Source organism: Amphibalanus amphitrite, unplaced genomic scaffold (assembly GCF_019059575.1).
Source record: "Amphibalanus amphitrite isolate SeventyFive unplaced genomic scaffold, NRLGWU_Aamphi_draft 000526F_arrow, whole genome shotgun sequence".
NCBI lineage: Eukaryota > Metazoa > Arthropoda > Thecostraca > Balanomorpha > Balanidae > Amphibalanus > Amphibalanus amphitrite.
The window spans coordinates 96,509-122,219 of NW_024882020.1; the positions used below are offsets into that span (position 1 = coordinate 96,509).

The window sequence follows — 25,711 nt, forward strand, 5'->3', positions numbered from 1 at the left end:
TCTAATTTACGTAACATTTATTGCGTTTTTCTGTCTTACAGGCCGGTGTGTCACTGCCATGTTCAAAAAGTTTCACCCGGAACACTTTAACTGCTCGTTCTGTCTGAAACAGCTCAACAAGGGCACGTTCAAGGAGCAGGACGACAAGCCCTACTGCCACCAGTGCTTCGACAAGCTGTTCGGCTGAGTCACCCGCGGGATACCAGTGAGAAGGGGCCCAAGTCCTCGGAACGATACTCTGGGCCGACTGAGGAGGGTCACTCTAGGCTGTGCGGAGCCGCTTCAAATACTTACTCAGTGTATCGATGATACAAGTGGCGTTTTGGCGATGACTCATCTCCGACTGACGTCGACTCGCCATCATTTGCCATCTGTTCATCAGCTGATGCCAAATTCTCATCAGATGCCATCATATAGCCATCAGGTTACGTCGTCCCGCCACTACACGGCATCACTTCGTCATACGATGATGCTGCATTGCTGGATTCCCTGTGTGCTTCATTGGCGGGCATGCAGGATGCCTGCCGTTCTTGTCAGACGACCCACCCTTGACGGGGCTGAATCGCAGAGAGCTTGGCCGTGTGGGTGCTGGATGATCTTGGATAACCCCTGGCATGATCTTGGCTCTCCACCTTCTAGGAGGAACGCTAAGTTTGAACGAAGCTTGCACATGACTTTAACCTTCGGAGAAACGTAAAAAGTTTGTTCTTTAACAGTTTATGTAGATTAGTCAGCCTAACATTTCGGATTACACAACACAACCTCTGAGATCTGGATGTTCGCGTGTGCGTGTCGTGGATGAGAATGCCCGGGGTTCGAATGGACAGCCAAGGGTTGAACGCAGGCGACTTAACCTAAACATCTGAACTCAACTCTGGCCTCTGACCCGAACTGGCCGCAGTTCATCCACCCTAGGTCGGTTCTTGAAGCGATTTATGTACAGGTCACACTAGCCACAAATGGCCTAGCGACCTATGTATATCGCCTGCTTCTCTATCGCATCTTGCCGATGCAAATGAAGACAGGCAACCGACTCATGCTTTAGCGCGCGATAGTTGATCGCACACGTATGCTTGCTTGTTGTATGTGAGTTTCTGTGTTTGCTAGAGGCCTGTATGTTGTCTAATGAAGGGGCGATGTGCCAAAGCCCCGTTCACCGGGTTTTAATGGTGTTCTGTTCAAACAGTACTTACCGTAGCACCAGTGTATGTTGTATTAGAAAAGAGGGGCCACGGCCCATCAAACTGCGGAGATATTTAACAAACCATAATACCGATGGGTAGAGGTGGTTAGGCCGTTGACATGTTGAAGCGGTTGACATTAACTCTCTGGTATATGTCTTTTTCTCGCGGTGTGCCAAGTTGGTAGTCTGTCATATAATGATGTCTCATACACTGCCTGTGCTTCATGAAGTCACCTCTGGATAGTAGGTATGAGGTCATCATCTAAAATCGCCGTGAGATTGGTCTGTATCTCTGAAGACACGCTCCTTTCTTATCTTACCTGAGACCAGCGATACGCCTGTGTACTCTGCTTGATAATATGCATGTTAGCCTCATCAGTAGCCAGTGTGACGATGTTATACTAGCTAGTGACATCAATGTAACCACATCCTACCAGTCATCAGTGTTTGAAGTAAGGCGGACATAGGCCGATTAGTCAGGCAGTACTGCTCCTACTGGTGTGCGTCAACTGTCCAGTTGAGCTCCGCGACGTTCGTAGCGCCCCTAGTGGTGAGTCGTGTCAAACAGCTTGATGACCACAGCAGCGCCATCTGCCAGCACCGGAGCACCACACTGACCTTTGAACACGACACAAGTCATTCATAACTATTGCCTTAAATATTGTATTTGGGGTCACATCGCAGCTTGCATGTGCCCGTGTACACTGTACATATCTGCGCGGATCACACTACAGCATGTTTTCACATTCGCAAATCACCACAAACGTGCTGTGCACGGCGGCTATGCAACACAGTCCACTTGGGTGTTCCGCAGACCAGCCTCTGGATGTTACAGTCACCCTGCACCGGTTGGAATCGATAAGAAGCACTCAAAGTCGGAATCAGCTACCACCAAAGGCAAAACGATCGAACCTCGTGGTGATCAGACACACGTGATAAGACAAAAACTATGCAACTCCACGTGATATGGGCAGGAGCAAAACGATAACATCACTCAATACTGTCGTAGCGAGCCCATACAGACAGAAGCAGATAGGCCAATTTAAACGTTCACATGATCACACATCGTAACAACTGGGGGCGTCGGTCGAAAACGCAGCGGGCCAGACGCCCCCTCCCTTCACCGAAGAAGCCCGGAATGCCTGTGTCGGCGCCGCCCCCTGCCGCCGCCGGTCCTTTCACGGTAGTCAAACAGTAGCCCGGACACCGGCCGACGACTGTGCTGCCATCTCTCGGCAGAGCGGCACACTCACAGGTGGCTCTCCTCTCCGTGAATCTTCAGCATGTGCTCGGCGTACCTGACGGCAAAGACGGTTACACCTTTAGGTACGTACCTACAAACACTCAGTATTGTGTACCCTGACACACCCCTCTAAGCACTTTGGCTATGGGCACTGGCCGGTAATGAGTACAAATAGAAATGCATGAGATATTCAGCATGGCCTCAGGGTCAAATCGGGGGTAGAACCACTGATAAAACCACTAGCAGATTCACTGACAGAATCACGGATAGAACCACTAATTGAATCACAAACAGAGCCAATAATACATCCACCACCAGCCGACCGCTATTTTAGGGCTCACTTAGGTCGATATCAACTCACTTTTCGGCGCAGTCTGATGAGAACTGTCGATGGTACATCTCCGTGTAGGCCATCTTGTAGAGGACAGCAAACACCAGCAGGTGGAGCAGCAGCGTGTACAGAAAGGCCACCGTGCGTGCCGTGCGGCTGGAGAGCACCAGCTGACCCTGAGAACACACGGTGCGGGGGTGGGGAACGGTGTTATGGAGCATCGCATCACGGATGTCTGAGAGGGCACAAACTGACCCTGAGGACATACGGTGGGGGAGTCAGGAACGGTTTGAGGGAGCATTAGTAGTCGTATGGAGCACCAACTGACCCTGAGAACACACGGTGCGGGGGTTAGGGACGATGTCGTGGAACACCAGCTAGCTCTGGGGGTACCTGGTGTGCGTATTTGGTGGGGGGGGGGCAGGGACGGGTAGAGGGAGCATTGCCCCTGGAGCACACGGAATGAGACTCAGAGCTGTGTAAGAAAGCGCCAGCACTGCATGACATCCAGTAGATGTCAGGGTGGCACTGGTTGAACGACCATCTCATCAGAGAACCCGCACTCAACAGAGAATAACACTGGTTTGTGCAAATTCATAAGAAATAATCATGCACTCTGCATAGCTAATTAACGACTCCTATGATCTCCGATTGCGTATCATCCAAGGATGGTTCGCAGATACTTGGGTATTGGGCAAATCGTACGGCAATCAGACCATGAGTATCGGGTATGTGGCTTGAAAAGCACACACACGACGTCGGTAGCCGGTCGGAGTGACAAAAACTGTTGCGAGAGGCAGCTTCCAGTTTTGCGACAAACTGGTGTTCTGGTGTTCTTTGATTGGTCCGAATTGACATCATGGCGAACCGGTTTCTCGGAAAGCTGGTTGTGGTTTTCGAGACACTTCGGCGACGAAAAATATCACCAATTATCGGCAGTTGGTGCTAAATCCGACAGCTCGAAGTCTCCGGACATCGAGAAGGTGTCAAAGTCGACATCATTCTTCGTTTTTAATGATTTGATACGTACAAGGCTGTCAGAGCCACAGCTAATACTGCAAAAAGTTAACAGATTGTTTCGGTGGTCATGGGATTGGGAGGTTATTGCACGTTTGCAATTACTCGTGTCATAGAAAATGACCTCGAAGGTAGGCTGTACCGGAAGGCATGAAACCAAATAGTAGTAAAGTGACACTACAGAGATCGACAGAATTAAGACGGGTCACAAAGTTCTCGTGGGGTAGCTAACCTAAGTGACCAGCCCAGAAACATGACAGGCCTGTCATGGCATAGAGCGACGAATCTCCATCCCTTCTCACCATGGAGAGTGTGACCTTCTCGAAGGGACTGAGCTGGCTGTACTTCCTGGCCCGCTCCTGGCGCGAGAACGAAGAGAACGGGTCCAGCGACTGTTCGTACTGGCTCGAGTAGCGAGACTCCACGTCCTGGCCGGGCTTCTTCGGCTTCTGAGGCGAAAAAAAATAAGCGAGGTAGGTCAGGGCGGTGAATGAAAGTTCACGCTAAAACGCATAGCCACTCTGGATAGCCACGGCGCATGCATTGCAGGTACAATGCATATCGATACGCGTAACTTAAGCAATAAATACTAAAATGTCAATTTTATCGTTGAGAGATAACGTTATCGCATTCACGGGTGCGATACCTTTCGTCAGATATTATTTAATAGCCGAGTCTTTTAAAATACAAATGTACATAACGTCCTTGTTTCACGCGTGAGTGTAACAACGGTAATCGTCTACTCCAACCCCCTCCCTCTCCAACATAGAGACACGCAGTTTATCAGTGCACCCCTCTGCCATGCCCGACATCTCCACAAACACTTCTGTCTGCTCACCTGGGACGAGTAGCTCTGCAAAAAGCGGATCTTTTCGAACAGTTTGAGGTTGTCGCGCCTCAGGTCGTCGATCTCCGTATCCTTGAGGCTCAGCTCATGTTGTGCCATGTTGCGCTCCTGTTCCAGCTCCTGAATTCTGAGCCTGAAGTCACACGCGGACACAACAACTCAAACACATGCTAAAACGGGAGCGATTTCGACCCGTCCGGCTGCTGGGCGCGGATACAGGGCCGATAGAACGACTTCACACGATTCTGACCGGGATTATAGAACACTGGTCAGATGGAGCTCCCAGGTGCAGCAATAGCGGCAGTCAAAGAACAGCGGGACCACCGGGATTTGTGAGATGGTGGACACCTCGGATTAGCACTCAAGTGACGTTAGAAAGCCGCAGAGTACCGTGTAAGTCAATCATGACAGGCGGCCGAACACGGTTTGCCATTTGGCACACAGTTAGTTACCTGCGCTTAGGTAGTGGACATATTTGTTGCTGGTTGCAGAATGCAGATAGACAGTAGTGATGTCAATTTCAGGAAGCATATGTCTAATGTCTGTCCAATGTCCAATACTTACGTCGACCGTCCGTCCAAAAATGTCCAAGCCAGCCATTTGTCCAAAGATGTCCGACATCTACGCCATAGTTTAACTCAACACCGTTATTTAATTTGCTTTAAATGTATCGCTACCAGCTCAAAAGTGGTAATCATATCGAAAGCTGAGCTTTCTAATAGCCAATCAATGTTAAACACGATTACTTTATAAAAATGTTGAGGTGTAGCAAGCGATTGTCCAAAGTTGTCCAAAGCATGCTGTCATTGTCCAAACGAATTCCGAATTGGACATTGGACAAAATCGGAATTCCGAAGATACAAGTTCCGATTGACACCACTAATAGACAGGCAGAAAGGCACTGTGAGGTGGCATTCACATTGCACGAGCAAGGTTTCCAGGAAGTTTTTAAAACTCCGTTCTACGGCATTTAGCTATCAATGGATGTGATGCATGCTGAAGTTGAAGCTAAGAATTTCGACCACAAGGAATGGACCAGTTAATGATTAAATGAGGCCGTGTTATTCTTAAAACAAAGCTGTCATTATTGCGTGTCGTCAGCCTTCATGAAAACTGATAGCACGTTAGACATTCATTTCATGCATAGTCTTTCTCTCCTTCTTATCATTGGAGTTTCCGCTCGAGGAGTCACGCTGACCTGAGCCCATCACCAACTAACCTTTGAATTAGCTAGCCTGACGTAATATCCGACAAACTGGCAGCCCTTCACCAATTAGTATGATCTTCTATTAACTGGCGCTCCTTCACCCACTGACCTGAAGCGCTCCCTCTGCGCGGTGACGATGGGTAGGATGGTGTCGGCCGCCGAGCCGGGGTCACCGCCCAGCACCGACGGAGGTCGGGCAGGGGTCGGCATCGGCTCCATCGTGTCCCTCACGGCCTCCGCCACCAGCTCGGAGGAGGACGGCATACCCTGGGACGTCAGGGGGAAGGGGAGGTCAAATGAGGGGGAGAGAGAGAAAGAGAGATAGAGGGAGAGAGGGATAGAGAAAGAGAAAGAGAGAGAGAGAGAGAGAGAGAGAGAGAAAGAGAGAGAGAGAGAGAGAGAGAGAGAGAGAGAGGAAAAAGAGAGCGGAGGGAGACGCGGCATCCCCTGGACGTGAGAGAAATGTGAAGGTCAACCCAGGTCGACCGGGGTCACATCGAGAGGGAGGGACAAAGAGGGGAAGAGGGAGGAAGGGACTATAGAGGGGGGGGGGGGGCATGCAAATGGAGAAGGCGCTTAAATTCATTTGATGAAAGGTCCAAATCCAAACTGTCATGCTACTAACTCATAGAGGAATACCGCGGAAAGGATTTTCCAGCTGTGGCCGATACTCGACAGGCATCTAAAAACTTTCTTTCCAGTTTACTTACGTACCTCAGAATGTATCAAAGGAAACTGATAATCAAAATAACCAGGTCCATATATGCACCAAAACGTTCATTAAGTGCAAGAAAGCGAGAGAGGCTTATCGATTGAATAAGGATACTTGAAAAAGTCTTTCGTTTTAAGAAATTATATTAGGCTAAGAAAGTAGCATTCCATTTCTAGACGTTCTGTATTGTCACGTAAGTGTAAAAAACGTTTAAACTGAAGTTCTATTTCCGCCTCCGTACCTATATGCCTATGTACTTCATCATTCTTGAGCGACTGAGCGTGTCTAAGAAAGGGTGGAGTGTCCTAGTCGGACGTCGTAGCACTATAAAACTTTTGACCTGCCATGTGTCACATCACCATTCAATCTGCTCATAGTTGCGGTTATACCCACTGAAGCCATGCAACATTGCATGCAAAGCGGTCGGTGTTGGTGTGACAACGGTTCCAAAACGCTTTTGGCAGCCGCCGTTAAAAACGTCCAACATCGGTATTTGAGAAAACGCTGGAGATAAGACTACAAAAAGCACCACGAAACGCTGATTAAAGTGCCGTTATTCAAATGAGCATCGTTGGCACCGCACATTGCGTTGTTCTTGTGCTAAGATTCTATTACATATATCTACGCTTTTCCATTATTCACTTACAAGAACTTGATCACTAGGATGTAACTGACCCAGTGTTAGGACTGACCCAGTCACCAAAGTCCCCAATAGACGGAACCACTCAAACGGCTGACCGACCGGCCTCCCCGCAAAACCACGACATGGAAACACCATTCAGTTGAACGGTTATCCGTGGACATTTAACCGTTCCCACTTCCCGATTACCGTTGTCAGCCCAGCGCAATGGTAAAAACCGATCGAACATACCAGGGGCAGTTGCTTCGTTTACTAAAAACTACAGCAGTGCAGCCGCCACTGGAGCATTGTGTGCTCAGTTTCACAAAATAGCTTAACTCAATAAATCAAATTAAACAAAAGACGGACTGAGGACTCCCTCGTCGACCAGTCTCTTACGTGTAACAATTTCGGTTCGCCTCTCAGAAAGCTAAATGCTCCTTCGGTAGGGTTTGGCGTATATATCACCCCTGGCTTGGCCGTAAGAGAGTTATCAAATGGTTTGCGGTTTACCGTCAAGGCTACTCCATCTGCATACATATTTAACGTTTAACTGCATACTGTTAACAAATGTAGTTATACGCACTTAAACCTTACATTTTTTGTAATTGAAAACGCGTAAAACCAGGCAAGTATCCAATGCCTCTCTCTCTCTCTCTCTCTCTCTCTCTCTCTCTCTCTCTCTCTCTCTCTCTCTCTCTCTCTCTCTCTCTCTCTCTCTCTCTCTCTGCCTCCCTCCCTGCCTCCCCCATCTCCTCCTATTCCACCCTATCTCCCCCTCCCTCTCACTCCCCTCCCGTGGCTGACCTCTCCCTCGCCGCGGCAGATTGCCGCCACCGAGTTCATGCTGCCCAGGTCATCCTCCAGCTTCTGAACCAGCTGACGTTGCTGCTCGATCGTCTCCAGGTGCTGGTCACGCTCCCTCTCCAACGAGTCGCAGCGCGCTGTCGACAGAGAGGCAGGGGCAGACTGGTCAGTGGAGGTGTTTAGCGCTGCGGAGGTCAGTGTTCGGGGCTCAGTGGTCAGTGGCCAGGCGTCTTATGGTTGTCAAGTGTCTAATATCAGGTCAGCAGTATGAGGTCATCTCGCTTTGGATCAGAGGTCTGAGGTCCCAAATTAATTGGGATCTCAGACCATCGGTCTACCTCGGAACAGTTGCAACAGTCAGTGGTCAAGAGCTATCTGTCGGCATTCAGTGGTCACTGGTCAGTGGTCGATGATGAATGGTCAGTGGTCAGTGGTCAGTGGTCAGTGGTCAGTGGTGATGGTCAGTAGTCACCGGTCTTTGAGTGGCCGAGTGTAGGTTCAAAAGTCGTAGAAGCACGACACGCCGACTCAGAAATACACATTTCACAGCATACATCATGCACGGTCACAGGGCGGAACACTCTGGGTGGGTCGGGGTGGGCTGGGCGCGGGAAGTCGGCATTCGTCCCACCTAAGAACCCTTTTCGTGCAGCGTCGGAATTCTTCCGGTCGCTAATGAAGAAAACAGTGATCCTGAAAAAGTCACAATTTCATCAATGTCAGGCAAGAAATACCACTGCATTTTAGCTGAAGAGCTAGAGATCAGTGCAAAAATTGGTATACGTAAGAACAGTTCTTCTATGCAGCTCTAAAGGAATCATATGACCCGCCATATATCATGATGTGGCGGTCATATGATAGGGTAGGGTGGGGTAATTTGAACATGTGGGGCAATTTGAACATAGTGTGAATAACAGAAAATTACGGAAAATCCATAAGTGGCATGACAATAAGACCAATGAGAGAAATTATCGTAACTAAAAGGGCTATCATATGAACGGGGTTTAACCCTCGCCCGCACATGCCATTTTCCCATCCTAGAACGCACATGGGGGGGGGGTGGTTGCCACCCCCCCCCCGCGCCATTTCGTTCCTGTTGGAGATAGAGCTTAGCAGTAAAGACCAAAAAGATTCTTTGGGAAAGGACGAATCCAATGATACCCAGTTTTACCTTCTCAGGTCAGTCATTGACCTTCCAGGTCAGGTCAAACTAAAAAATGTTGCTGTTTTGGGTCACCGTTGGATATCAAGTGCGCTGCTTATCAAATACCGATGACGATGCTGTTTTCTGGTGCCAAGCCAGCTAGAACCTCTTTGTCACACTATCCGACCAGAATCTTGCTGCTGAGGTCATTTCAGGTCAAGTTAGGTCAAGGTCAATTATATGTGTTTGTATGTCTGTGTGTGTCTGTGTGTATACTGATGTGTGCACCGATTTTTTTTTTTTTTTGGGTCCATATCACATGAAATCATGATCTGAGAAGCTTTTACCAAAAATGCAGTCAAAAAACTTCACAAAAAGTAAATTCAGCTTGCCTAAAGCGCAATTATCTTAGATGACCTAGGTTGACCTTGACCCTGACCTTGACCCCTGTACATCGTCGAACAACATGTTCCATGATAGGTGGGAGGTAAGACTGGCAAAAAAGGCCGAAATCAGGGTGTCAAAAGCTCACAAGGCCCATGGCAAACGCAAGATGTTGAGAATTGGCCATTTGGGTCATGACATGACCTGAAAAACAAGGTCATATCTCCGAAACCAAAAATCACAGAAACTTGAAATTTTCAGTGGACATCAATAAAGGATAGACGAGCAGCTATACGAAAAATCAGCCTTCTAGCTCTAAAAATGTTGAGTGCAGAGCAGAAAGACTGCCTGGGGGGGGGGCAACCACCCCCCCCCCCATGTGCGGGCGAGGGTTAAAGTTTCAGGGAATGAAGATGTTGACGCACAGTGTAAAAAATCAATTTCGCAAGGAAAAACGTCTAACAACACGTCATTGCAACTTCATTGCAGCGCAAAATCTTGCATTGCTAGCGCCTAATACGCAACGGCTTTTGTTGTATAATGACCTAATCAGTGCCTTCAATCCAAGAAATTTGCTTTCGAACCCTGTTTTTCTAAATGGCAAAATAACTTTTAGCGTGGGGTAATTTGAACATAGTGTGAGAATTTGAATGAAGACAGGGATAGCTCCGAAAAAACAACGCTCCCAGTTGGTGACACAACTCGAGACCGCTCTCCAGAGTATGTTCGACTGGTTTTGTAGCAACAACATGAAAGTGAATGAGGCAAAAACTGAGCTCATGTTATTCGGAACAAGGCAAATGCTGAGAGATATCGCGGAGGTGACCGTTAAATTTAATGGTGCCACCATTAGATCTATGAACCAGGCCCGCAACCTAGGAGTGATATTTGACCAACACCTCGACTTTCGTCTGCATGTAGACCAGCTTGTACCGAAGTGCACCGGCATGTTACTCGCTTTGAACCATGCAAAACACGTGATTCCAATGGCCACTGTAAAATATCTCATTACCGCGCTAGTTTTTCCCGTGATGCGATACTGCATGTCTGTATACGGCATTTGTAACAAAACGCAGGTCCACCGAATTCAAAAGTTGATTAACTTCGCTGCGCGTGTTGTGTCTGGACGTCGGAAGACCGACCATATTTCTGACGTGGTTCGATCGCTGGGTTGGTTCAAAGCAGACGAGCTCATTTCCTATCATCGAGTTCTTGTCATTCACCGACTCATGTCATGCCTCGTTCCGCCGCCATTAGCGCAGACTATCGGTGCTCCTGCTCGCCGCCAGCACGATCACGACACACGGTCTGCTGACCTCCTGACTATGCCACGTATTCGTACCGAGACTGGTCGCAAGCGCTTGTGTTTCAGCGGTGTGAAATTGTATAATGAGGTGCCGAAGCCTGCAGGAACCTCATTCAAGACTGCTGCAAAGCGCCACCTGCGTGCCGTCGAAACGTGACGAGAGCTGGAGCCATGGGGTTTGTTGGCGAGTGCTGTGATTACCTGTGCGCCCTATATGGATAATGGGTATACTGTCACCTGCCTTACGTTTTTGTTTGTGTATCTGTGCTTTGGATGGATGCTACTGTATGTTTACCTTTTATCACTGTTTTATTTTTACTACGTACGATGGCGAAAAGCCACCAGTTTGCGTGGATCTATCGTGAATACACATTGAATACATTTCTTGGGGTTTTGTTTCGAAACGATCTTTGCTTGACCTAGAGAGGTCAACAAAGGTCACGGCCTTCTGATTCGCTCAGCATATTGTGGCCCACCCAGCAGAACTATAGCGCTGAAAATGGCACCTTATCATGACCTATAGCTTCTCTCAATTTCACATCTGAAGGTCACGCTCTGACCCAAGATCAATGTAAGATCAGGTCGAAAAAACACTAGCCAATATTTTGCGAATCTAACTATTTGCCAAACGCCAAAGTGTTTTTATTTTTAACGTGTTATTTTGTGCCTCATGCGTGGGCCCACTTTATGTCATTCTTCATTGATCATCCTGTACTTCGAGCTCAACTTGGTAACGACATAACATAGACCTCTGTCTATGCCCCGGTCAATGGTAACGACCTAAAATACCCTATGAACCTTGGCTTGGTTGGTGTTATATAACATACAACCTTTGTCTTCGTGGAATTTCCGCTCACTAAATTGGTTGCAGCCATGCGTAGCGCCGAACATAAGATATGCTCGGACAATGCACATCATGAATGAGGCTGAGCCTATGTGAGAGGATCAGGTGAACAACAGTCGGTAAGGCTGCGGGGAATGTGTTCGGATTATCAGCGTGGACCCCGCCGAACAGTAGGAATGAGCCCCACTCAAATCTGGATGAGCCGTGGAAACGGCATGGTACATCCACGCCAGCCATGTTTAAGTGGGCTTCAAGGACACCACTTTGTGAGTTTTACCGTTCCCCAACCACTGACACTACGTTAAAAAGTACTTAAAATTGTTTACGTTGCATAAACGTTATTATGCTATCATAAAGAATCGAATATGTATAATTATGAAAATTATCCACGTGGTTAAAGAACCAGCTATCATAGGGAGGTAGGTACTTTGTAATTCAAAGACGATGCTTCACGTTTCGAAAGCGAGGCTTCTTTACGTTTCTCTTTTGGTGTTTTTAAACATAACCATTAACCAGTTTAGAGGGACAAATGGCCGAAATACAACGTTTTGAGTAGCACATATGTTTTGTAGCTATATACATATATGATGAACAGTGTTTGTATTACCAGTACATGAACATACAAAAGTGAAACACTGGCAATGCTGACGCATCGTGGTTTCGTCAAGTGTTTTTTCGGTGGCTTTTAATCTGCGGCTTTTTTCAGTTGCTTTTTATTTATTTGTTTGGACGCTTACGATTATTGACGTTTGTCGACGCACTGACATTCAGATTCACCTACATTATCATTGATTGAACATCATTTGAATTGATTTGACACTCGATTTCTTATCACAAAGTTATTCTTACCCACGCCGTTCTGGGAATGTGGGATGTTTGAGCACCATGGGCAGTAAGCAAGTGATCATCACTCTGCTTTTTTTGTAAATAGCGTAAGCGGTGGGCTGTAGGTATACTACAATATGCCTTTATTACCGCCATAGGGTAGTGTGGGGTAATTTGAACATATTTTTACGTCTTCTCCGTTGTATCAAATTCCAGTTCAACCCTGGATGAAGAAAAACTGCTTCAGTAGCGCAAGTGTCACTTGCTCTCACCATGCAAGCCTCATTTTTGGACGAGCCGAGCATACCTTGAATAGCATAGCCTCACTTCTCCACCAAGTCACGGTGTGTTCAAATTGCCCCACCGTGGGGTAATTTGAACATACTGCCTTTACCTGTCATAAAAACGATAGTCTCGCCAGCACCGATGTTGTTTGACCCATAAACAAATAGGCAGAACAATTCTAAACATACCTTCACTTGAAAAATCAACACAACAGCAAAAATAACAGTTGCAGAGTATTAATATCTGCACGCTGCACACCGATCAGTTGACAGAATTCGCCCATCTTCAATTAACAGAACGTCTATCATTTTTGTTCGATAAAAACTCTCCCAACCGTACTACATAGATGTTAAAGTGGTGCCAGTCGAAACCTGGACATTTGGAGTTCTGATTTTGTCCAATGTCCAATTCGGAATTGGTTGGACAAAGGTAGCAGACTGGACAACATTGGACGATGGTTTGCTCCACTTCAGCGCTTTTTATAAAGTAATCGTGCATAACATTGATTGGCGAATGGAAAGCTTGTTAAGCTCTCAATATAATGAACACTTTTCGGCTGGTAAAATTACATGATAAGCAATATAAATGACGTTTTGAGTGTTGATAGCTGCATAATTTTCGGACATATTTGGACAAATAGTTGACTTTAACATTTTTTAACGGAAAATCAACAAAAATGCCGGACATTAGACGGATATTAGACGTAAATCCTCTAAAACTGGCATCACTTATCTGCTACTGCCTTGGGTCGAAAATATTGGCAAAAAAAAAACTGGGAGCGTTGTTTTTTCGGAGCTATCCCTGTCTTCATTCAAATTCTCACACTATGTTCAAATTACCCCACGCTAAAAGTTATTTTGCCATTTAGAAAAACAGGGTTCGAAAGCAAATTTCTTGGATTGAAGGCACTGATTAGGTCATTATACAACAAAAGCCGTTGCGTATTAGGCGCTAGCAATGCAAGATTTTGCGCTGCAATGAAGTTGCAATGACGTGTTGTTAGACGTTTTTCCTTGCGAAATTGATTTTTTACACTGTGCGTCAACATCTTCATTCCCTGAAACTTTAACCCTCGCCCGCACATGGGGGGGGGGGTGGTTGCCCCCCCCCCAGGCAGTCTTTCTGCTCTGCACTCAACATTTTTAGAGCTAGAAGGCTGATTTTTCGTATAGCTGCTCGTCTATCCTTTCTTGATGTCCACTGAAAATTTCAAGTTTCTGTGATTTTTGGTTTCGGAGATATGACCTTGTTTTTCAGGTCATGTCATGACCCAAATGGCCAATTCTCAACATCTTGCGTTTGCCATGGGCCTTGTGAGCTTTTGACACCCTGATTTCGGCCTTTTTTGCCAGTCTTACCTCCCACCTATCATGGAACATGTTGTTCGACGATGTACAGGGGTCAAGGTCAGGGTCAAGGTCAACCTAGGTCATCTAAGATAATTGCGCTTTAGGCAAGCTGAATTTACTTTTTGTGAAGTTTTTTGACTGCATTTTTGGTAAAAGCTTCTCAGATCATGATTTCATGTGATATGGACCCAAAAAAAAAAAATCGGTGCACACATCAGTATACACACAGACACACACAGACATACAAACACATATAATTGACCTTGACCTAACTTGACCTGAAATGACCTCAGCAGCAAGATTCTGGTCGGATAGTGTGACAAAGAGGTTCTAGCTGGCTTGGCACCAGAAAACAGCATCGTCATCGGTATTTGATAAGCAGCGCACTTGATATCCAACGGTGACCCAAAACAGCAACATTTTTTAGTTTGACCTGACCTGGAAGGTCAATGACTGACCTGAGAAGGTAAAACTGGGTATCATTGGATTCGTCCTTTCCCAAAGAATCTTTTTGGTCTTTACTGCTAAGCTCTATCTCCAACAGGAACGAAATGGCGCGGGGGGGGGGGGGTGGCAACCACCCCCCCCCCCCCATGTGCGTTCTAGGATGGGAAAATGGCATGTGCGGGCGAGGGTTAAACCCCGTTCATATGATAGCCCTTTTAGTTACGATAATTTCTCTCATTGGTCTTATTGTCATGCCACTTATGGATTTTCCGTAATTTTCTGTTATTCACACTATGTTCAAATTGCCCCACATGTTCAAATTACCCCACCCTACCCTATCATATGACCGCCACATCATGATATATGGCGGGTCATATGATTCCTTTAGAGCTGCATAGAAGAACTGTTCTTACGTATACCAATTTTTGCACTGATCTCTAGCTCTTCAGCTAAAATGCAGTGGTATTTCTTGCCTGACATTGATGAAATTGTGACTTTTTCAGGATCACTGTTTTCTTCATTAGCGACCGGAAGAATTCCGACGCTGCACGAAAAGGGTTCTTAGGTGGGACGAATGCCGACTTCCCGCGCCCAGCCCACCCCGACCCACCCAGAGTGTTCCGCCCTGTGACCGTGCATGATGTATGCTGTGAAATGTGTATTTCTGAGTCGGCGTGTCGTGCTTCTACGACTTTTGAACCTACACTCGGCCACTCAAAGACCGGTGACTACTGACCATCACCACTGACCACTGACCACTGACCACTGACCACTGACCATTCATCATCGACCACTGACCAGTGACCACTGAATGCCGACAGATAGCTCTTGACCACTGACTGTTGCAACTGTTCCGAGGTAGACCGATGGTCTGAGATCCCAATTAATTTGGGACCTCAGACCTCTGATCCAAAGCGAGATGACCTCATACTGCTGACCTGATATTAGACACTTGACAACCATAAGACGCCTGGCCACTGACCACTGAGCCCCGAACACTGACCTCCGCAGCGCTAAACACCTCCACTGACCAGTCTGCCCCTGCCTCTCTGTCGACAGCGCGCTGCGACTCGTTGGAGAGGGAGCGTGACCAGCACCTGGAGACGATCGAGCAGCAACGTCAGCTGGTTCAGAAGCTGGAGGATGACCTGGGCAGCATGAACTCGGTGGCGGCAATCTGCCGCGGCGAGGGAGAGGTCAGCCACGGGAGGGGAGTGAGAGGGAGGGGGAGATAGGGTGGAATAGGAGGAGATGGGGGAGGCAGGGAGGGAGGCAGAGAGAGAGAGAGAGAGAGAGAGAGAGAGAGAGAGAGAGAGAGAGAGAGAGAGAGAGAGAGAGAGAGAGAGAGAGAGAGAGAGAGGCATTGGATACTTGCCTGGTTTTACGCGTTTTCAATTACAAAAAATGTAAGGTTTAAGTGCGTATAACTACATTTGTTAACAGTATGCAGTTAAACGTTAAATATGTATGCAGATGGAGTAGCCTTGACGGTAAACCGCAAACCATTTGATAACTCTCTTACGGCCAAGCCAGGGGTGATATATACGCCAAACCCTACCGAAGGAGCATTTAGCTTTCTGAGAGGCGAACCGAAATTGTTACACGTAAGAGACTGGTCGACGAGGGAGTCCTCAGTCCGTCTTTTGTTTAATTTGATTTATTGAGTTAAGCTATTTTGTGAAACTGAGCACACAATGCTCCAGTGGCGGCTGCACTGCTGTAGTTTTTAGTAAACGAAGCAACTGCCCCTGGTATGTTCGATCGGTTTTTACCATTGCGCTGGGCTGACAACGGTAATCGGGAACCAGTGGCGGCGGAATAGGGGGTGCAGGGGGTGCAGCTGCACCCCCATCGAAAAACATGGGGGTGCAAACATATCTTTTTGCACCCCCAAAATCCGTACAAGGGGCCCGTCGCACAATCCAATACATTTTCTCCTGAAAACCAGTGATCGAGAAACGAACACTGATGTGGAATCATCCGGGATGTCCAGTTATGGTCAGGAGCGCCCCATGCTAGTCTTTGGGGCCCCCACACCGACTAGAAGTGCTCCGAGGCGCGTTTGGTGCTCCATGCGGCATCTGAGGGCCCCACGACGGCCTCAGAGAGCCCTTTTATGACGATCTCTGAGGGGCGAGGGCTCCCACGACGACCCCTGTCCCCTGGGCCCTACAACGGCCACTAAGGGCCCTCATGACGACCGCTGAGGGTCTCACAGAGACTCTAGGGCCCCAAGGAGACTCCAGAGGCCACGCTGGCTTCTGAGGGCCCTATGACGGCCTCTGAGGGCCCTATGACGGCACGGCCTCTGAAGGCCCTTACGATCTCTGAGGGCTCTCACGACGACCTCTGTCCCCTGGGGCCCTATAACGACCACTAAGGGCCCTCATGACGACCGCTGAGGGTCCTACAGGACTCTAGGGGCCCTGCTGGCCTCTGAGGGCTCTCGTGACGGCCCTAGACCCAACTTAAGTCTGAGGGCCCATTTGGCTTCAGACGGCCTAGCGACGGCCTCTGAGGGCCCCAACACAACCAGGCTGCAGGGGCTATGCTGGCATCTGAGGGCCCTGCAACGGTCTATTGAGGGCCCTAACGATGGCCTCTAGTGGTCTTACCAAGGCCTCTGAGAGCCCTGCAAATGTATCTGGGGGCCCATGAAGACCCTCACTATGGCCAAGGACCCTCATGACGACCTCTGATGATTCTCTCGAAGGCTTTTAAGGGCCCTCACAACAACTTCTGAGGACCCAAGGATGGTCCCTGAGGGGCTGAGGGCCCTGACGACGACCTTTCTGGGCCCTCACAATGGTCTCTAAGACCCAACGCAAGCTCCAAAGGCCCACGCTGGCGTCTGAGGGTTCCACGACGGCCTCTGAGGGCCTCGACGCAGGCAGGCTCCAGGGGCCATGCTGACCTCTGAGGGCCCTCTTGACGGCTTCTAGGGCCTAACGAAGGCTTCAAGGGCCAACGCTGGCCTCAAGAACCCTACGACGGCCTCGGAGGGTCTCACCTCACACACACACACACAAAACGTTTATTAAGGAACAAAAGATACACGAGAAATAAAGCATGATCAATGAAACATATGGCACAATGTAGCAACAGGGGCATTCCACGTCAAATCAAACACCGAAATCCGTCATCCCCTTCGATTTTTCTGAAAATTTGTAGGCAGACTGGGCATGGTTCAAAACTGAGTTACGTATAATATTTTCGAAATTTGATAACGTATCGCTGAGATATAGGTCATCGAATATAGCGAAAAATGCCACACATCAATTTTTTTAAATGGCTATAACTCTGGTTCCTTTCCTGGTATCAAAATGATATTAACAGGGTCTTATAGGCAATTGATAAGGCTTTGATTTTTAATCATAAAATTAAATTGAAGTGACCTTGAAATGCATTAGACCTTGAATCAAAACAGAAAAATTGAAATAGCAAAAAACACGTCACCTTCGATTTGGGTAATTTTTACATATTATGTCCGTCACAATGTTCCTAACCATCTGTGAAAAAATTGGAGTGGGCCATTCATAACTTTCGCGGCAAATGCCGTTTTCATGCATCAACATCACGCAACCGCGCGTGACCTTGAAAGACAGAGTCAAGACATGCTTGCTTGTGTACACTTTCTGAAATGAATGATTGCTGATTAGTGATATCCCAAACTCTGCGAAAATGGAAATGCATAGTCATCGTAGTCAAGCATTCACGTTCCATAGTGAAAGTGTCTCAGGCAAACGGTATTTTGCGGTGAATTTTGAGCCGTGTGGAAATGCATCATGAAGTAAATTCAACGAAAACATTATCACGCAACGATATCTTCACGTCTTTTGATCTTCACTATACGAAAGAACATACATTTTTTAGTGTGTATGGGGAATTTCTAGTTAATCCAATTATAAATATGGCAGTTAGAGTCCTGCTAAGAGTAACATGTCGCCGGCTGAGGCGGGCTCGGCCGATGCGGGAAACGCAGCAATCACAATTTTGTGTTTACACGTTCATATTTCAATTGTTTACCAACTGATTTTCAAAATTCTTTCACCATAAGATTGCCTGTACATTTCTTAGTCTTCTCACAAAATTTGACGCGAATCGAACGTAATCAGCGGTAGGGAGCGCGATGTAAAGACGGAACCGTTCCGTTCCGTCCCGGCACAGTCTACAATTCAGGCGGCGCGTAGCGGTCGGCGCCGGCTGCCGAGTCGCCGCGTCGCTGCGGCGACAGGATGTTCACTTTACACCGCTATTACTAGAACAGTTGTGAACCGATTTTCTTATTGCTTGCACGATGAGATGTCCAATTCAATTCTTGACAGGTAGCCATAATTAATTTCACATTAATCTTATGAGATATTGGCGAAAAACAGGAGAAGTGGGCGAAATTCGCTCTTCCCCCTCCACTGCGCGCGCTAACATACGTTTGCATATGTGCAATTTTCTTCAAAACTTATGAATGGCCCACTCTAATTTTTTCACAGGTTGTTAAGAATATGGTAGGCAATAAAATATATGAAAATGAGCCAAATCGAAGGTGACGTGTTTTTTGCTATTTCAATATTTGTGCTTAAGAACAGAGTTAAGCAAATTTCAAGGTCATATATTTACGTAGGTGCAATTCTAAACAAATGCTTAAGAAATTACCTAAACAGTAAGGTTTATTTCATTCAAATCAAACAAGTACAACCAAAGTTATGGTCGTTCAAAAATATAAAGATGCAACATTTTGTAAAAATTTGATGCCCTATATTTAGAAGACCTGTGGTCAGAATGTGCAAAAAACATCAATGTAATGTCCGGGGCCACACAGGAACTCGCTCACAAATTTATAATGAAATCGCTGATGGTAAGGTGCAAAACAGCCGATTTTTGTTCGATTTGACATGGAATGCCCCAACATAAAAGTGATAGCAGAGTGGTGCAAAAGCGCAATCGCTTAACTCGAGGCACCACTCTGAAACAAAATAAAACATGTGAAACAACCGCCGCCGCCGCTGACCAGTCGCTCATGAGCGGTAAATTTTGGTGTTCCATCAGCCGCTCAGCCCTCGGGATTGCAAATTTTGAAAACTTTGAATGAATTTATTTGTTACTACGGAAATCTATTTGTTTTTGTCAAAAACTTTTGAAAGGCGTAAGCCATTTCTCGACTGCCCTCGCCACTCAAGCGATCTCCGTGGATAAGAATGTTCAATTTTTGGTCGGGTGAGTAATTTGCAAAATTGTCTCCCAGTATACGAGAAGCGTTATCAAATAGTGTTTTCCTTTGGGCATCATAATTTCGACAGAATATTACGTAGTGGCGGACATCTTCCTTGAAGTGGCCGCAAGAACATTCAGGCGAATCTGCTTTGTTGATTTGAAAACGATGAGAATTTAGACAAGACATTTCAGTTCTTAGTCGGGTATGTAAAATATTTCCAGTTTTTGAGCCAATTTTGTAGTAGTCTGGGGGTTTGGGCATCCCTAGTCGCTGGTTAATTTCTTTTTTGAAGGATGTATGTGGCAAGGATCTTAATGATTCTGGGAGGTGGTTCCATAGTTTGGCAGTTGAAAGGAAAAACGATGACTGATAGGATGTGGTGCGATGTGGTTGGAGTGTATGGTTCCTGTGATTTCGCAGGGTCCTTCCTGTTCTTTGTGAGCGGGTGTCCGGTATGATTGATTTGATGTAGTTGGGAGTTTTTTGCATGTGGCTATTGAGTGTATGATATAGTGTTATTTTGTGCATCTCTCTTCTTGTTTTTAACTTGTTCCATCCTAGGTCTTTTAACAATTTGTCAGTTGGTGTTCTAAATAAAGTGCCAGTCACAAGCCGAGCCGCTCTGTTTTGTAAAACTTCAAGTCTCTGTGTGTCCTGGAGCGTAATATGTCCGTCATAAACTGTGTCGTAATGTTACGAAGCTGTCAGAGGCGGTTGACACGTAATGCGAATACCCGTCAGGAAGCCTACTGGTTGACCTGACCTGACCTGACCCGACCTGGTCTAAATGCTAAAAGACATCATCTGTGATCAAAACTAACACGATATTCGTGATCAGCATCCCGAAAAACCCCTTAGCAGCCCTACTTTACGACTTTCTAACAGGTCCCGATTTTCCCGACCTTGGGTCATTGACCTGACCTGGAAGGTCAACCAATGACCTAGGACCTTAAAATTGGGTATCATCGGCTTCCTCTCGTCACGGGCAACACGCTCGTTTTTTCCGCGAAGCTCTAGCTCGATCAGGGGCCAAACGGCAAGGGGGGTCCAACCGACCCCCCCCCCCCTACACATTAGAAGCTGGCAAACGCCGCACACATGCGAGGGTTAATACCAAAAACATTTTTTTTTGCGAAACTGCTATTTCTAGTTTTTGCCCTCTGGAGGCTAAACTGTTGACCTGATGTCAAATCTCAGAAGAATAAACAGAAAGTTCTGTGAAAGGGCTATCGAATGTGCTTTTCCGCGGCGCTGTAGCTCTATTCGTTCCCGAGTTAGCCATTGGCAGTTTCCAAAATTGTTGAAAGGAACTAAATTTGACCTTTGATGACCTCTGGTGACCTGACCTTTGACCTGACCTAAAAATTGAACAAAGTTTCCGTCATTATTTTTGACGCTCTTTCGATTGCCGCTTACCGCGTGTCGTTACGTGGCACAGGAGTCGAGTTAGAGGGGGGCGTGAAAACGCCTCCGCCCAGCACGACACGGAAAACACAGGCCACCAGCACGGCGCGGGCCGAACGAACGGTCTAGCTTCTCCCGGGCTCTGTAGTGTGCGAGTTTCAAGTCGATCCGAAATATTCCGAAACTATGCTAAATCTATGCAAGCCAAACATGAGATGTCTAGCCGACCCTAAACGGACTTTTTTAAATGCCTCCGAGTACGATGGTCTTTACCAAAGTACCTTTGGTGATCTGACCTTAACCTGACCTTTACCTTAAACTGCTAAACTTTGTGTTGTGAGACGTAGACGATGGAGGATTGAAGATACTTCCACTGAATTCTACGACCGAAACTTGGCCAGAAAACATGCCTCACATGCCATTTGGGCATTTATCTTTTCAAACTATTGACCTTTTCGTCCTGACCTTGACCTTAAGTTCCTAATATGATGTATAATGTAATTGTACGAGTTTGGTACTTTCGGAACACCTTCATCAAGCCTTTGTCAGTATTTAAGCCGAAAGTACTCATTACCTCCGACAATGCATTCACAAAATCCCTTATTTAGAATATGCACAATTTGAAGCTTTGACCTGACCTTTATCCGTCACTTTATCTGAAATTCCAAATTTCTGGGTAGGGTTTCACGATGCTCCATTTCATAGATAAGCAGAAGGGGGGGGGGGACATTAAAGGGAATAGTTCACTTTCCCGAAATTAGTTTTTTTTTGCAATGAATTTATGATTTTAATGCTCAAAATGATTTTCTATGATATTCTATGATTTTCTATTCAAAAAATGAATTTCTATGTCAGCAAAGAAATTTAACCCTCGCACGACCAGGCCATTTCTCATAACACGAACGACCAGGGGGGGGGGGTTGTTACGACCCCCCTGGCGTTTCGAAACGGAAGGTCGTAGAGCTTAGCGGAAAAAACCAACGGATTGCTCTCAACGAGATCTCGCGATTGGTGGTATATTTTTTGGTCCTAGGTCAACATTTGACCTACTTATGACCGGTCAAAGGTCAAATTTTCCGAAAAAAATCAAACTTTTTCAACTTTGCGCAACGATTGCGGCAAAACGGTGAGAGATATTAACTTCAAACCTTCAACAACGTATTCCCCACTCAATTCTGCATCATATATGGTGTTTTTTGGTGTATTTACCCTATAAAAGTAAGAGGCCTATTGCTGATGAGTGATATGGTGTCACATCACCCTCCGGTGTTTGTCCCGATTCGTCGGCTGTTGACCACTGCTCCGCTATAAATACTGTAGGTAACGACTCAGAAAAGTGTATTTCCAACTTCCAACAATGTGGATAGCATCAGCAGAAAACCTCGGGACTCGGTACACACTTCGTGAAAATCCGGCCGGAGGCTGTACCTCTTATGACGTCATAACTCCGTGACCTGACCTGACCCGGTCAATTTTCTTGCACCACACGATAGCCAATGCTTGCCCCAACATGCATGGGAAGTTTCATCATGATCCATCAAACAATGTAGGTATCACCGGCAGAAAACCTAGGGATTCGGCGCACACGTTTGGTAACTGTCGGCCGGAGGCTGTACCTCCTATGACGTCATAACTCCGTGACCTGACATGACCCGATCAATTTTTTTTCGGCAAAAGATGCGCAAAGGTTGCCCCAGAGGGTATTGAAAATTTCAGCCCGCTACGACAAGCCGTTTAGCGTGCACTTCGAAAAAACCTCAGGGGGGGGGGTTGATACAACCCCCCCTAGGCGTTCTAGGGTTAAACCTTTTTAAGAGTATTATTTTATATATTTTGATAAAGGTAAAACTATAGGTACTCTATGTAAAATCCTACCTATTGTTCGACGCGGAAGCTTTTTACTCGTTAACCAATCATAGGTAGGTATTGCGTCCACACACAGAAATATTGAGCGATGTCAAGTTCAATATACTCGTAAATAGTTCAAATAGCTTCAAAGTTCTGCTTCACGTAGTAAAATATCTTTAGTTTAAGTATTTACGTGATAAACAAGCAAGGTATCCGTCGCACAACGCCATAATAAGTAAAGGCATCAAGAATAAGTTTGTTTTTATACGACGTTTATTGGTTTTATTACAGTTTTATTACACCACACAAGCATCTTTACGCAAAACAGGATAATGTAACAGCATAACAGATGTTCAAATACCTAACTGATATGTTTTCATGCAAAGCAAGTGTATCCATAAGCGAATGAGTGTTGTGTCACACTGGTAATTGCGGTACACATCCAGAGCACCGTTCGTTTACGTCAACCCGTGTAAATTTAGCGAAATTTTGAGCTCAATGCTGACGGCGGCGGCGCCATTTTGGCAATCTGTCAGTTGTGCGCCGGGGACCGCGGGGGCCGGCGGGGGAGTGTTGTGGCTGCAGTGCGCAGAGTGAGTTTGCCCATTCTTGTGACATCAGTGAGATAAAACAGTGCTGTGGTGTTTATCTAGTTGGATAATAAGCTGAGTAATGAGTGAATAAGTGAATAATAAGTGAAATACTGCATTGTGGTCATCGTCTGATAACTGCAATCAAGACCGAGTCGGAAATCTGAAGCGGAGCGACATTGGAGGAGCTGCTGGAAATTATCCAGCTTTGTCGGAGTGCTAAGGTGGGCTTGTAATTTTTCAACTGAACTGCTGTCGTGTTATGAAAATAATGGATGCACTTTCATGCTTTTCTAGGGTTAATTAGGTATAGGTATGCTAATATTTTGCCAGATAGGCAACAGAGAGCCGATGGCTAATTAAATGAACGATAATTTTGGCACAGTGAAGTAGTGCGTACAGATGACATATTTTTTATTTATCAATTACGGGCAGTTGACGGGAGACGGGCGGTGGCTGCGGCCTGTAGCGGCGCCCATATGCGTTGTGAAATATCAGCTTATATACATCATAAGGTATATACGCTAATCTAACTTTTATTTCCGTCAGATGTCATGTCGATTCTTAATAATAAACGACAAACAAACAAACGTGTTTGCAGCATGGGGTAGGCATTGAGCATCACAATGTTTCGTTGCATTTAGCTAAGGCTCGCGGCTGGCGACAACGTCCCGCCGTGTGTCGCTTGCGTTACAAATTTTGCGGGCCGAACATTAGCTTTACCAGAAAAAATCGTTATAATAACCGTCATATTTGTGTAAATTTACCGCCATGAATTTGTGTACGATTACCACGCGAGTGTTCCTTTTGGTACTTTTTACCAAAAACACATATTTGTGCGTAAATGTAACGCGAGATCCGCGGTAAAGGTACACTGAAAGCGGTTCTCCTACACAATAGTGAAGCACTCCGAAGCTAGCAAAACACACATTTAAGTGTTCTTTTACGCAGAAAACAGAGTAATTTTACACCAAAAAAATGTTCCTTTTGGTACTTTCAATTACACCGTTTTTCCGCTCAATATTTCTGTGTGTGTCGTTCAAACCCATTGGCTGTAAGCACTAAGCAGCATGCCGATTGGCTGACGATGACGAGCAGCTGCATTCCTCAGCAAGGCACGCATTCCTCAGCAAGGCACCTTTTCGTGACGAGAAATGAAATATCTTTGCGTATGGTGATCGTTGGGCCGTAAAAGCTCCTGATCAGCTCAAGCTACGAAACTGCTATTCCAGTTCAAAACCCATGTTAAAAGTGAACTATTTCCTTTAAACGTTCTGTCCTTCAATGACGTTCGGCTATTGACTAAGTCACTAAGTCAAGCGCTAGCTAAGAGCTTTCCATTGCCGTTTTCTACGTCTATCTACGAGTATCTCGTCACCCATTCGAAATTTAGACTCTCACATGAACTAGCTATGTCGGCACATTACACGACACTAGAAGTCTTATTTACCTTGAGCCGTTCCAATTAGTCAGACCGTAGAGTAGGTAGTTTGTACTTTGTGACTCTCTTCATCAGCAGCAGACACGGATCAGTTCCAGTCGACTGTCACCGTCGCTCCCAGAGGTACAGCACTCCCAGAGTACCTACACCACCGGTACAATCAGGGGAAAGTGGGGTACGACGGCCACCCCCTCTGCAGATCTAACCAGCCGCGCTACGAGCGAAAAGATAGGGCCCGAAAAATCGTGCTGAGCTTCTGATATTAGTTTGGGGTAAGACGGCCAAGAGCAGGATCCAATTGGTCCAATCCAACTGGTAAAAATATTTATGTTGCTGTAGGAAAAAATAAGCATTTGAAAAACCTATGTTGCATTTCGACACACAAAGACATATTAGCAACATTCTTTCGGTAGATACACTTATTCTATTTAGAACACTTAAAATGAAAGACGGTTTTACAAGGCTTCCGAACCATGGCCTATATGCGAGCATACACATTCTGCACGAATCTCGTATGCTACATTTTTAGGGTGGATATTTCCAAAGAATTTGAGATCAACGAGTGACTGCATCAATGCGGCTACTCTCGGGCATTTATTACCAGCTGTGCCGGTCGGTGAAAAAGGTTGGCCGTTTTACCTCATGGGGTAGGGTAGGACGTTTTTTTTT

At 46.3% G+C, this 25,711-nt stretch overlaps 2 protein-coding genes across 3 annotated transcripts in view; one reads left to right on the plus strand and one right to left on the minus strand.

The window, feature by feature from the left end:
* The window catches only part of LOC122393251 (paxillin-like), an 83,411-nt gene extending 81,788 nt beyond the window's left edge, over positions 1 to 1,623 (plus strand). For both annotated transcript variants that reach the window (XM_043389113.1, XM_043389112.1), the window contains exon 10: positions 42 to 1,623. In XM_043389113.1, the coding sequence (XP_043245048.1) occupies positions 42 to 187 (146 nt within the window). In that variant the 3' untranslated portion in view covers positions 188 to 1,623. The remainder of the gene's footprint in view (positions 1 to 41) is intronic.
* Positions 1,624 to 1,832: 209 nt separating this feature from the next.
* LOC122393266 (protein CASP-like) lies at positions 1,833 to 10,443 on the minus strand. The gene is made up of 7 exons (XM_043389147.1): positions 10,428 to 10,443; positions 7,967 to 8,103; positions 5,938 to 6,095; positions 4,613 to 4,754; positions 4,077 to 4,223; positions 2,788 to 2,933; positions 1,833 to 2,481 (listed from the first exon to the last, which is right to left on the minus strand). Exons 1-7 carry the CDS (start codon positions 10,441 to 10,443, stop codon positions 2,433 to 2,435), a joined length of 795 nt encoding a protein of 264 aa, XP_043245082.1. The 3' UTR covers positions 1,833 to 2,432.
* Between the last annotated feature and the right edge of the window lie 15,268 nt (positions 10,444 to 25,711).